This window comes from Nematocida ausubeli (assembly GCF_000738915.1).
Source record: "Nematocida ausubeli strain ERTm6 chromosome Unknown supercont2.6, whole genome shotgun sequence".
NCBI classification, from domain to species: Eukaryota; Fungi; Microsporidia; genus Nematocida; species Nematocida ausubeli.
This window is the reverse complement of record NW_026515639.1, coordinates 35182-47739: the sequence shown is the minus strand read 5'-3', so window position 1 is coordinate 47739 and position 12558 is coordinate 35182. Positions and strand designations below refer to the sequence as shown.

The 12558-nt window shown below is 38.8% G+C and overlaps 6 protein-coding genes across 6 annotated transcripts; 5 read left to right on the top strand and 1 right to left on the bottom strand.

Moving 5' to 3' along the window:
- Window positions 1-106: 106 nt before the first annotated feature.
- Window positions 107-424, top strand: NESG_02391 (uncharacterized protein; the record flags this gene model as incomplete). The annotated part of the gene is made up of 1 exon (XM_053049995.1): window positions 107-424. One exon carries the CDS (start codon window positions 107-109, stop codon window positions 422-424), a length of 318 nt encoding a protein of 105 aa, XP_052903726.1.
- Window positions 425-832: 408 nt separating this feature from the next.
- NESG_02390 (uncharacterized protein) lies at window positions 833-5269 on the top strand (the record flags this gene model as incomplete). Its single annotated transcript, XM_053049994.1, has 1 exon — window positions 833-5269. One exon carries the CDS (start codon window positions 833-835, stop codon window positions 5267-5269), a length of 4437 nt encoding a protein of 1478 aa, XP_052903725.1.
- A 338-nt stretch (window positions 5270-5607) lies between these two features.
- NESG_02389 (uncharacterized protein) lies at window positions 5608-6669 on the top strand (the record flags this gene model as incomplete). Its single annotated transcript, XM_053049993.1, has 1 exon — window positions 5608-6669. One exon carries the CDS (start codon window positions 5608-5610, stop codon window positions 6667-6669), a length of 1062 nt encoding a protein of 353 aa, XP_052903724.1.
- Window positions 6670-7445: 776 nt separating this feature from the next.
- NESG_02388 (uncharacterized protein) lies at window positions 7446-8321 on the top strand (the record flags this gene model as incomplete). The annotated part of the gene is made up of 1 exon (XM_053049992.1): window positions 7446-8321. One exon carries the CDS (start codon window positions 7446-7448, stop codon window positions 8319-8321), a length of 876 nt encoding a protein of 291 aa, XP_052903723.1.
- Window positions 8322-9824: 1503 nt separating this feature from the next.
- Window positions 9825-10433, bottom strand: NESG_02387 (uncharacterized protein; the record flags this gene model as incomplete). Its single annotated transcript, XM_053049991.1, has 1 exon — window positions 9825-10433. One exon carries the CDS (start codon window positions 10431-10433, stop codon window positions 9825-9827), a length of 609 nt encoding a protein of 202 aa, XP_052903722.1.
- A 476-nt stretch (window positions 10434-10909) lies between these two features.
- NESG_02386 (uncharacterized protein) lies at window positions 10910-11743 on the top strand (the record flags this gene model as incomplete). The annotated part of the gene is made up of 1 exon (XM_053049990.1): window positions 10910-11743. One exon carries the CDS (start codon window positions 10910-10912, stop codon window positions 11741-11743), a length of 834 nt encoding a protein of 277 aa, XP_052903721.1.
- Window positions 11744-12558: the final 815 nt, after the last annotated feature.

The following is a 12558-nucleotide window of genomic DNA, read 5'->3' as shown; positions in this document are numbered from 1 at the left end:
GAAGAGCACAAAATAATCCCGATAACTTACCCTAAATTCACCATAGCAAAGACATGAACCTGACAAATAATTTGAGGTTCCAAAGGAATTTAAAGAGACTTTAAGAATGAATTATTTTTATGGACAGAATATACAGATTCTTTTGTTATTTAGAGCAGACAGAGAGACAAAGCATCTGGAATATGCAAGAACCAAAAACACCCAAAGAGTCACTTCCATAATAACCCGATATAACCCGAATTACTCCTTGCTTTCCTCTATTCATATTTACCATCCATGCGGCAGACCAGACTATTCAGAATGCACTAGTAAGAGCACATATATTCGCAAGAAACCACAGAACATGCATATAATGAGTATATTTTCATCTGAAATCACTATATTATATACTACTTATAACTATCCATATACTACTACTCAATGAATATACCACTACAGCACTAGAATATATTTCTCTCTTTAACATCTTAAATAATCCCTTCTTGCAGTCTATGCACTTAAGCAGTCCTGTGGATGCCTTGGAAATTCTACATTTAAATCTTCTAAAAATATCCTACTTCTCTGCCTCTAGTGCTGTCTAAACTGCCTGCATGCACTTTATTTATCATGAGATCACATAATTAATATAAGCATATCCCTAATGAAACCACAAAGGAACAAATAAATTTCAATAGTACAAAAACAGGTATAAGCCCATAGATCACGAAAATACACTTATTCAGCCCGGAATATACGATCACTCTGATTCACTTCTTTTATTATTACGTCAATAAATCAGTGCCGCCATATTCTACGAGACTAATTTAAAAAAAGAATTTTGCTGAAAATCTTTATGAATAAGGGAGAAACAAAAACAAAGAGTGCATGTCCATCTGGAGAGATTGGTATGCGAGCAGACCCGCAGAATGCAGCCAAGAAGCTAGTCTGGTGGAAGGAGCCAAGCAAAGGATACCATCTGGGCCAAGTTGTTGCAGAGGATCAAGAGCAGGCAGAGATAGTAGTAGGTGAAAAAAGATTCACTGCAGAGTGGAAGAATCTGCAGAAAGCAAACCCTTCTAAGTTTGACCTGGTGGATAACATGGCACATCTGTCGTATCTGAACGAGCCAAGCATCCTGCATAACCTAAAGCAAAGGTATTTTGCAGAGATGCAGTACACGTACTCAGGCCTCTTTCTTGTCGCAGTCAACCCATACAAAAATCTACCAATATACACAAAGGAATTTGTGCAGAAATATTCTCTTGTGTATAAAAGAGAGGATGAACCACCCCACATATACGCTGTGGCAGGAGAGGCATACCACCTGATGCGAAATACATCCACCCCGCAGACCATTCTTATCACAGGAGAGTCTGGTGCTGGAAAGACAGAAAACACAAAGCATGCAATTGCATTCCTTACAAAGGTAAGTGGAGAACTTTCACAGGGTGCGTGCATTCTGGAGGAGCGCCTTCTTTACACAAACCCTCTGCTGGAGGCCTTTGGAAATGCCCAGACAGAGAAGAATGACAACAGTTCCAGGTTTGGCAAGTTCATCCGGATTGAGTTTGGGGCAAATGGCGAGATAGTTGGGGCCTTTGTAGAGAGATACCTGCTTGAGTCCTCTCGAGTCACAAGCCAGGCAAGTGGAGAGCAGAACTACCACGTATTTTATGCGCTGACAAGGCACGCAGACCAAAGCACACTGGATGCACTGAAACTGCACCGTAACAAGGCGTACAAGATACTTGGTGCTGCACAGGGCGGTATAGACACGCCTCTTAGCGAAGTCTACAGGTCAATGGACATCCTTGGGTTCACACAGGAGAACCAGGAGAAGATATTCAAAATACTTGCTGCAATTATACACCTGGGAGAAGTTGAGTTTGTCCAGGAGAGTGCATGCGTAGACATACGCGCAGAATGCACTGAAGACTTTGCAGCAGCTGCAAGCCTTCTGGGAGTAGACGCCCTTCGTCTGAAAGAGACTCTTCTGCGCCCAAAGATACGGGCTGGCTCAGAGGTAGTTGTGCATGGAAGAACCCCACAGGAGGCAAGCTTTACAGTCTCGTCCCTGTGCAAAGTGCTTTATGAAAGACTTTTCAGCTGGATTGTCCATCTGGTGAATGCATCCCTGCGGACAACACAGCACGCCCAGTCTTACATTGGAGTCCTTGATATTGCAGGGTTTGAAATCCTTGGAAATAACGGCTTTGAGCAGCTCTGCATTAATTACACAAATGAGAAGCTGCAGCAGTTCTTCAACCACAGAATGTTCGTTTTAGAGCAGGAAACGTACCTACAGGAAGGCCTTGAGTGGGATGTGATTGACTTTGGTCTTGACTTGCAACCGACAATTGACCTGCTGGAGACCCCAGGGACAGGAATATTCTCAATCCTTGATGAAGAGTGCGTTCTCCCAGGAGGCTCAGGTGAAAGACTTCTTCGGAAGATTTCTTCTGTCTGGGACTCGCACAGCAAGTTCTCCATTCCAAAGGTACGCAGTGGCTTTGCAATTACGCACTATGCAGGGGAAGTTAAGTACCGCGAGGACGGGTGGATTGCAAAAAATAAAGATCCGCTGGATGAAGACATTGCGTCTCTTATGCTGGGAGCACGCGGTCCAATTCCCTCAGAGTCTGCTAGATCTGGCCTCACAGCAACCAGATTCCGCACAGTCGCACAGGGCCACAAAGAACAGCTTGCTGGCCTTCTGAAGATGCTGCACTCCACTAACCCGCACTTTGTGAGATGCATCCTACCAAACCGCGCAAAGAAACCCGGGATATTTGATGATGCCCAGGTTCTGCACCAGCTGCAGTGCAATGGTGTCCTGGAGGGAGTGCGCATCTCGCGGCAAGGATTCCCCACCCGAATTGAGTTCCGTGAGTTTACACAGAGATACGCTCTGCTCTCACGCACTGGAAAGGAGCATATTCTGCCTGCAGAGAAGGGAGCCATTGCCCTTCTCACAGAACTAGGAATTCCTTCAAGCCTGTTCAAAATAGGACGCACCCGCCTGTTCCTGCGCCAGGGAGTTCTTGCAGACCTGGAAGACCACAGAAATGGAAAGATCTCCGGAGTCATTACAGAGCTGCAGAAGAGACTTAGAGTCCTTCTCTCTGAGAATCTGGAAACCCTTCGCACGCAAAGAGCACAGGCAGTTTCCCTCCTGCAGAAGAACATAAAGATCTACGCATCTGTGCGTAACTGGTCATGGTGGAAGCTCTGCATGAAAGTGCGCCCTCTCCTTGAAGTGCGCAAGTCAGAAGATGAGATCAGGGAAAGAGACATAAAGATTGCAAGGCAGTCTGCGCAGATACAAGACCTGCTTGACAGAATCAGCACACTTGAGACAGACTACAGCCTGGCAGAGCAGCAGGCACAGAGTGCAATTGCCCAGCACAAAAGAGAAGAAATTCAGGCAGCACACGCACGCGCAGAGGCAGAAAAAGAAATCCAGGAGATCCGGGCAGAGCTGACCACAGCACAGAGCGCCCTGACTAAGTCTGTTATTCACACGCGGGAAATGCAGCAGAACGTAGCAGACCTTGAGAAGAAAGTTGAGCACGCCAGGAAGGACGCAGCTTCAGTTGCCACAAAGAAGCTCCTTGCAGAGCTGGCAGAACTGAAGGCACTCCATGCAGAGACCCTCCAGAAAAATGCAGAGATGCAGAAGCAGATTCTTGAGGCCGCAAATAAGCAGGGCCTAGTAGAGCAGGAGAGAGATATCCTAGCACACGAAAGAGATGCTGCCTTGGAGAAAAACAGAAAAATGCACACAGAGATGGAAGACCTACAGAATGAAATTAAGGTGACAGAGTCCCTCAGATACAAAGGAGAAGTAGCCCTGCGCAACAGTGAAGGCGAACTTGAAAGACTTGAGTCACTGCTCTCCTTTGAGCGCGAAAAGCTGCACAGACTTAATGAAGCATTCAAAAAGTCCTCTGTTCCTGCCCCTGCACCTGCTCCTATTGTTGTTCCCCCCAGGGAGAATAAAGAGGAAATATCCCGGCTGCAAAAAGACCTGGACCATGAGCGAGAAAGGGCTACAATTAGACAGAGGGAATATGAAGAGCTGAAGAAGGAGTATATTGACTTGGTTGATGAGAAGCTTGGGGCAATGATCTCAGATAAGCAGAAGCTTGATGCAGAAATGAAAAAGCTGCAGCACACAGTGGCACACGGGCATCTAAAGCAGCAGCAAGCAGAAGAGGCAATTGCAGAGCTGAAGGCAGAAGTGCAAAAGGCAGAAGAGAATATGGAGAGTGAAAGAAGTAAGAACAAAGCACTTGCCAGGGAAATAGTCCTCAGAAAGGAGAAGGAGATTGACCTGGCGCAGGAACTTGCTTCTGCCAGACAGGAGGTATCCTCTCTGCTTGATGGGCAAGAAAGAGCAAAACACACAGCAGAGATTGAAAATGATAGGCGTGATAAGATGCACTCATCTGTGGTGGCTGAAGTAAAGGCACTTGTTCGTTATGTTGATGACCTTCTGGTAAACGTACAGTCTGTCTCATCGCAGGTGACTCTGTCCATGCAGGTTGTGGCTATGTATAAGGCCGAGATGGCAAAACTCTCTGCTGAGATAGTTGAGTCTGCACGTGTAAAAGGGAAAATGCAGCAGCAGATTGCACGGGCACAGGTACGGGAGAAAGATGCAGAGCATGCACTGCAACTGGCAGTCTCTCAAGTCCAAGCTCTATCACAGGAGAAGGAGAACATGCTTGCAGAACTGGAGACAGAGCTGCACGACCAAAGAGAAAGACACGAAACTGCAGAAATCGACTGGCAGGCAGAAAGAAAGAACCTTCTTGCAGGAAAGAGAAAGCTTGAAAGAGAGATAAAGGAAAAGGAAAGAGCGAACACAGGCCTGCTTCTAGCACAGCAGGAGAGAGATCTCTTACAGAAGAAGCTTGTGCTAGCACGGGAAGAAGTGCAGAAGGCAACAGAAGAAAAGGAAGGTGCATGCGCTGAGCTAATGAAAAAGATACAGTCTGTGGCTGCTCTGCTCTCTAAAGAAAAAGCAGAAGCCTGCAAGTACAAACGAGAGGCACAGGCAGTGCGCGAGTCTGCTGCCCGAGCTGAAAGTGCCTTAAAGGAGGCGCGTGCAAAGGAAACAGCAGATGCTGAGGCACTCTCCCGAATGGAGGAGACAATGGCAGGCCTTCTAGGCCGAGAAAAAGAATGTGCTTTGGAGATGCAAAGACTTGAGCTGGAAATATCTTCAATGAAGCTGATTGGAAAGACAAATGAGCTGCAAGCGCAATCAACAGAAGAAATTCAATAAATTTTGACAGTTTATTAATAGTCTTTATCTTTATTCACATTGCTCTTCATAACTGAAAATGCGAAATTTAATTTTTGTACTCGATTGTCGACTAGAAGACTAAAAATAAAAATTTATTTAAAATTACTACTGTACTAGAGAGAGACTGACAAAATAATTTGTTTTGGGTTATATAAAATTATATCTATATAACTTGAGTGATTGTCTGTATGTCCATATCTTCCTTTTACTTTCATTTAATCAGCTGCACTTGCAAATTCTATGCAAATATTGTATGGCATGAACTCATCAAAATAATTCTATCTATATATGCAAAATTAATTCAAAAATTAAAAAAAATGAATAAGATAGAGAAAAAGAATGAAACTGCAATTGAGATGAAGCCTTTACTGAATAGACAGGAACCAAGCACATCATATTCAGTAAGCACAAGACAAAAACAAGATGAAGACTTAAATAAGATTAGTCTAGCACCAGAGCAATTATCCCCAGAGGAAGAAAAGCAAGAAATAAAAAGACGTGCACAAGAAAGAAAGCAAAAATATGAAAGAGAGTATGAAGAGAAAAAGAAGAAATGCGAAATGGAACATGCAGAGAGGCAAAGAGCAATAGAAGAAGAGGAGAGAAAAAAGAGAGACGAAATTGACAGACAAACTGAAATAGAAAGAGAGAAGCAAAGGGAAAGATATAAAATTATGGAAGAAGTTGAAGATGAATGGTCACCTAAAGGACCAACGTATCTCTTAAAAAAGCTTTATTCTTTCTTGAACTGGCTGGATAGCTATGCCAAAATATTCATAGATTTTTATTCATATATGATATATGCATCTGTATACAGTACTATTGGGATTTTCTCCCTATTCATAATGGTTGTAAAATTTAAAGTTTCAAACATTGGGTTTATTTCTTTAATAGTGGCTTCATTTGTTGGTCTTTCACTTCAATTATTCTTCACTGACTTCTTAAATATAAACGGTTATATGAAGGTATACCAAAAGAACTACTTCTATATAGTTTGCACTATAAGAATAATTAACTTTTTGGGTTTTATTGGTTCATTCTATTATATAGGTCATCTATTACCATATGTATTTGACATGTTCAATTACGATTCCATACAATATTTGTGCCGCAGTTTCTCGTACTATATGGTTGTTTCTATTTTTTCTTTGAGTTTTTACACCTTGGTATACTTAGGAATTTCTTTCCTTGAGCATCTGAAGGCTATTAAAACTGAGCGAGAGCTACTGAACCCATATATAACAAGCAAGAAGTATACACGCATGCTTATTTTCTTTGGGTTGAAGAATTTATTCTGGATTACATTAATTATTGCACTCCCATATATTCCAATGCCATCAGATGAAATTGCTAATGCTGCAAAAATTACCAATCCTTGATAAAATTAGAGATACTTATATTTTATATGGTTTAAGTGCCATGGATCAGCTCCAATACCACAATACTTGTCTTCTTAGAGAAGACATTCTTAAATTTTAGTCTTTATTTGAAGATTTAACTCTTTAAATAGTTTTGGGTTAATTTTAGCTAGCGCATTATCAGAATAAACTAATAAACTAATTAATCTATTCTACATAAGAATAAATATGGTTATTATTAATATATTCTACAGGACAATAAATACAGTTATTATTTGTGGTAAAAATTTCATTTTCATTATTCTGAAGCCACAAGATTATATGGAAATATTAAAACAAGCAGAATATATCAACAGTAAGAAGTACACTCATCAAGTATACAAAAGGTCAAAGTCACCGAAGACATCCATAGGATTACAAAAATAAACCTTCCTTGACAACTACCCCTATTACTATTAGAGTCTAAAATACTACTATCTCCAGACTATCTTGTCACCCCCTTTTGGGCACGTCAATGCTGTTTTATTTTTTGATAAATTTACTTTGTGTTAATTAAATAATTTCTGGACTAACAAAGATGTTCTGCTGTTCTATTAGTTCTTATAGAGTATCTGCTTCATTGAAATTATGAATTCTTATTCATTATTTCAGCATATAGATACTTTATTAGAAGGAAATTTGTAATGCCCAGGAGAATTCTCTCATATGAAAAATTCACATGGATATTTTATACTATACTTTCTATTGAAGCAAATATATTCAATATATAAAAATTATCCCAAACTTAAAAAATTTATATGAATAAGATAGAGAAAGAAGTTGCACTTGAGATGAAATGCTTATCAGATACAGAAATAGAGCTAGAGAACAATGATATCCTTTCTGATACGGATATAGTTCAGTTTGTTATTCCTGATAGTAGAAGGTCTAATTTCAACAGTATAGAACATAATAAAACTATAAATCGATTTGACTGCAAGGAAGAAGGATGGGTACATAGTATATTAGAAGGCATAAATTCAGTTTTCTTGTACTGCACGGTTTGGATGCAAGGATGGATTCCTCTTTTTTTAGTGTTTACATCCACTATATACATGACAGATAGTTTTTCAGGTAGTGAATACAGAATACAGTTTTTTTCGTTTTTATCAGGTTTGTTGTTCTTTACATTAGTTCAGATTATCTGCTCTTCTACTATTAAGAGTAGAAGTTCTATGAGTGTCAATGGGTTTTATTATTTTCAAACAATTGAATATGCTAAAACTGCTGCCTTTCTGGCCTACCTCATTGTATTCTTTCATATGCTGCATATGATTTCTAATGAGCGGCAGCCGCAGTCATACAGTGACAATGTGACTTTTGAGAGAGTTCTTAAGATTATTTGGCATGCTCTTTCACTTGTTTTTATTATGGGTTTGTATAACATCCTATACTTAACACTTTCTTTCCTTAGTCAGTACAAAATTACCCGAAATTCATTTAAAAAGATATATTCAAACGGGACATCCATTAGTACTTATATATACACATTTGTGCCAGTTATACTTTGCGTATTGTTTTGGTTTTCTGGATTTATCTGGTATGCACATATATTTGCAAACCTGGAAGTTCCAATTTTAAACCTAAGATCATATAATGCGAATGACAGAATAAGATTCGAATGGCCATTTTAATAAAGAGTTTGCATATTTTAGAAATATCCTAGAAAATAGGTAATTTATGCTCTGGTTATAGTCTATAAGAAAGGTATATGTTGGATTTTGCTCAAGGAGACATAAAGGCATCTAGGCAATATTTATTACAAAAACCTCTGTTGTCTTGGTTTCTAGAAGGTTAATAAATCTTATTTTCTTTTAAATATACTTTACAGTATTATTTGTTGCCTTTTATTTAACATGCTGCATGAGCTGGAGTATCATATCCTGAAGGTGGCAGTCTAGTAGGAATATTTTTCTATTAGACAATTTCAGTTATTTTTGTAGTAGGCATGTGTTTGGCTTTAGTGTAGTTTATTTTATAGAAGGTACCGTTATGTTTTCTTTGCTAGTGAAAATTCACTAGTTTACTGCTATTCCATTGCAGTAGTTTTACTGTGGCTGTGTTTGCTGCTGAAATAAAGCCCAGTGTGTGGTAATTTATTCCATTATTAATTAAATTTTTATTAAAAGATGTACCTAGAAAGAAAGTATAATCTTGCAAAGATACAGTTTTATTTCTGAAAAATGAAAATGCAAAAGATAGTTGAAGTGTGCTTCTTAGCTTGACAATTAAAACTCATAAAGAATAGGTCATTCTAGCAGGGATATACATGGTGTATTCATGAATAAGCTAGAAAGGTATTAGTAGAAGACCTGTCCTATTCATAGTATATTGTACTCTAGAACTAAGCTAATACAAGAGAAAGCATAAAAATAAAAATAGTTTCAGAGCATTCCAAGACAAAATTACTATTCTTTGGGAATTTCTGTTGCTGCAGGCATACCCACAATAAAACAATCAGAATAATACTATTCGGGTCATAATTAGGTTATAAAACCAGATTAAATTGTGCAAAAATACAAAATAAAAGAGCGTATAAGAACAACCCAAAAGTGAAAGAATTAATCCTATTTCTACTTCAATTTACCATGATATAACTCGATATAACCCCGAATGATTCTATACTAAGTGTGCTGTATGCTTAGAATATAACCAAAATATCCAAAATAACCCGAAACAACCAGAATGCATCACAGAACTAACTGTGTATTTACAGTAAACGGAAGATGTATGAGTTCTGGATAGCATAAATAAGACACAGATACTTCATTTCTTTCATATTTTCTGCCCTGTGAATACTCGCTAGGCTGCAGATATATCTGCGCAAAGGTATATACCACCATAAAAAAGCAGAATATTTTATTGAATATTTTTGTGCCCTTGCACTTGTCTTGGTGGGCAGCTTCGGAGATCTTCTCTGAGGAAAGTCCTCGGGTCTTTGCAGTAATGCAGGCTTAGGTGCTGGTTTTACCAATTTACCATATATATAGTAATGCTGCCGGGGCATTGGTCTGTCCTAACAGAATGAGGCTTACTCCAAGACAAGCACCTTTAACATTTAATCTCATGCCGCGAAAGTAAGAATACATTTATTACTGCCTGTCCTTCACGTATAGAAGGCAGGCTCAGAAGTACGCCTAGCCCAGGCTGCTTGGGAGCTTCAGGAAAAAGAAGGAAATGGCTGTTCCAAAGATCCCAACTCCTCCAATAATCAGCTGCAGACTAATAAGCTTTGAAAACATTTTTGAGTTGCTTGCAATAGAGATGGAGCTTGCTGAGTTAACAACTGAGCTTCCCATGGAGGAAACCATCCCGCAAATACCGCAGATTAAGCCACTTGCAAGAATGCACCAGGATGCTTGTACTATTTCCAATGGGATTTCCGTTGCTCCCCCCAGCTTCGCTTCTATTTCTAACGCTCTTTCCTTCAGGAAGAAAAACGACAGAATACTGAAAATAAAGTTGGCCTCGCACAGAACAATCCCCAGGATGCTTTTCATCACAAGAGCAGGTGATTTAACAGACCCACCTGATGTAGACTTGCTAATGGTTGCTACTCCTATTGAGCTGCCTATGGTGTTCAGAACAATTGGGGCAAGTATGCCTACAGCAGAAGGCGACAATGGAAACAAATACAGCATGCGGTATATAAGCTTAATGGCAGGAATAATTAGCAGAAGACTTAGAATAGAAATTATTTCTATGCGGGTCAGCTTGGCAAGAAAAGAGTTCTTTTTCTGTTCCATGTGCAATGAAAATAAAATTTTATTTATGCACTACTGCATTATTATTATCAACAGGAATTCGTTAAATTTGAAAAGATCCCAGGAGGTGCAGTATTCATAATATAGTCGATCAGGAGGAGGTGCATTAATTTGCAAATTACCAAATACTTTAGCATAAAAGCAGATCAGTACAGAATCAATTTAAAAAGAAATATGAATGAGCACTCATGAATTGAGACTATTATGCTATATTCATATTATATTTGAGCCTAGTGCAGTAGTGAATGGCAGTTTAGTAATTACTTTATGTTTCATCTTCAAAAAAACAACCAAAACCCTTTGTTTATTTATAAGGTGCTATGTGTTTCTAAAGGGAATATTCTTATTTGTTGCTTCTCTGTTTGTTATAGCTACAATTAGGGAGGTTTCTATGGAGTTCATTGGTTGTTTGATCTTCGAAAACTATAAGCAATGAAAGATTAATGAGTTTCATTAAGATGACACAAGAAATAAATCAGACAGGCAGTATAGAAGAAACCCACCTTATTAAAGCAAGCAAGAGAAGAATCCCACAGAAATGCAGAAAAACAGAGGATATAGATATCCCATCAGACAACGAAGAGGAAGGACTACAATTTAATCCAAATAAAAAAGTACTAAGAGCTAAAAGAAGAAGTGAAAAAGAGCCTGCAGCAAAAGTGAATTTAACTGGGTGTGTAGGACCAAATTACACACTGGCTGAGAAGCTAGATAGTCTTAACTACTCATTTATTCGGTCTGTGACTTTGGCGTACGAGAAGGATAGTGCATATAACTTCTCAAGTATTGCAATACAATACGCAAAGTACAGGAAAGAAATAGTTGAAAGAGAAGAGGCAAGAAATAAAAGCCTGTTAAATAGAGCACAGGAACAGGATCCAGTAGATATTCCAAAGGCAGATATAGAACAGAGCATTAAAGTAGAGCCAGTAATTGACCAGAGTCAGATGAAACAAACAGAGCCAATTCTGGAACAAAACAAAGCAATTGAAACAGTCACCTTAGACAAGCAGAAAGAAGAGAAGAAGGCTAATTTAGGCATACTTCAGACAGAAGAAAAACAAGAGGAAATGATCACTCCACAGGAACCTGCCATTAAATCAGAAAGTATGTCTGATTCCTCCAAGAAGGAAGCCCAGATAGAAGAATCTCATACGATAAAGTCAGCAGATGAAGAAACAGCCAAAAAGGAAATCCCAGAAGACATTCCGCAATTATATGAAGAACATTCAAATAGATTGGTGCCTGCTAGACTAGAGCAAGACTGTGCTGACTCAGCTATACCAAGATGAAATTATTCAAAGAAATAAATAATTAAGCCATTAATATTAATCTCTGCAAAGTTGCAAGTACTGGAGTAGCAAGATATTAATGATATAAATAAAGATAATATTGCCGTTAATCTTATTTATTATTCCACGGATATTTGTCAAGAATCTTATTCAGGTCTTTATGTATTTACTAGTCACTCTGTAGTCATGTATTGCAAGTTTTAGGAATATGTGTAGTCTCTAAGAATACAGTAGTTTTCAGTCTCTAAGTGGTCTTCTCTAATGAATTTTTAGTTTTTCTTTTTCAGCTGGCAGCTGTGCGGTTTTTCTTTTTAGCAAGAAATCAGTCTTGGTCTTGTACTTACAGGAAATATACTGCCTCAAAAGTATAGATCTGGGGTGGCACCTGGACTGAATACTATCAGTAGATAATTATTCTAGATTTTGTTGTAGGAAAAGGCACTATAATCCGGATATAACCAGAATAATCTCAGTTATTTCCATGGGGTTTTTGCAGGTGGTGTACACTATAGTACATACAAGACTAAAATTAACAAAATTAACAAAATTCATATGCTGTAAGATGTATTTATTTAGACACTACAATCAAGAGGAATGCATCCATACGTATTCGAATATCTTATAACTTTCTGTAAACACACTATAACACAGTAGACTATCTAGTATAGATCTATTTATCTACTGGGGTGGTGGTCTTTGAGTCTTTTGAGTCTTTCTTGCACCACTTGTCTGCTGCCTTTCCACCAGCATATACCAAAGCTGCTCCTAATACTAAACCAACTCCTGCAAATATAAATCTTATTGTTGTTTCCTTG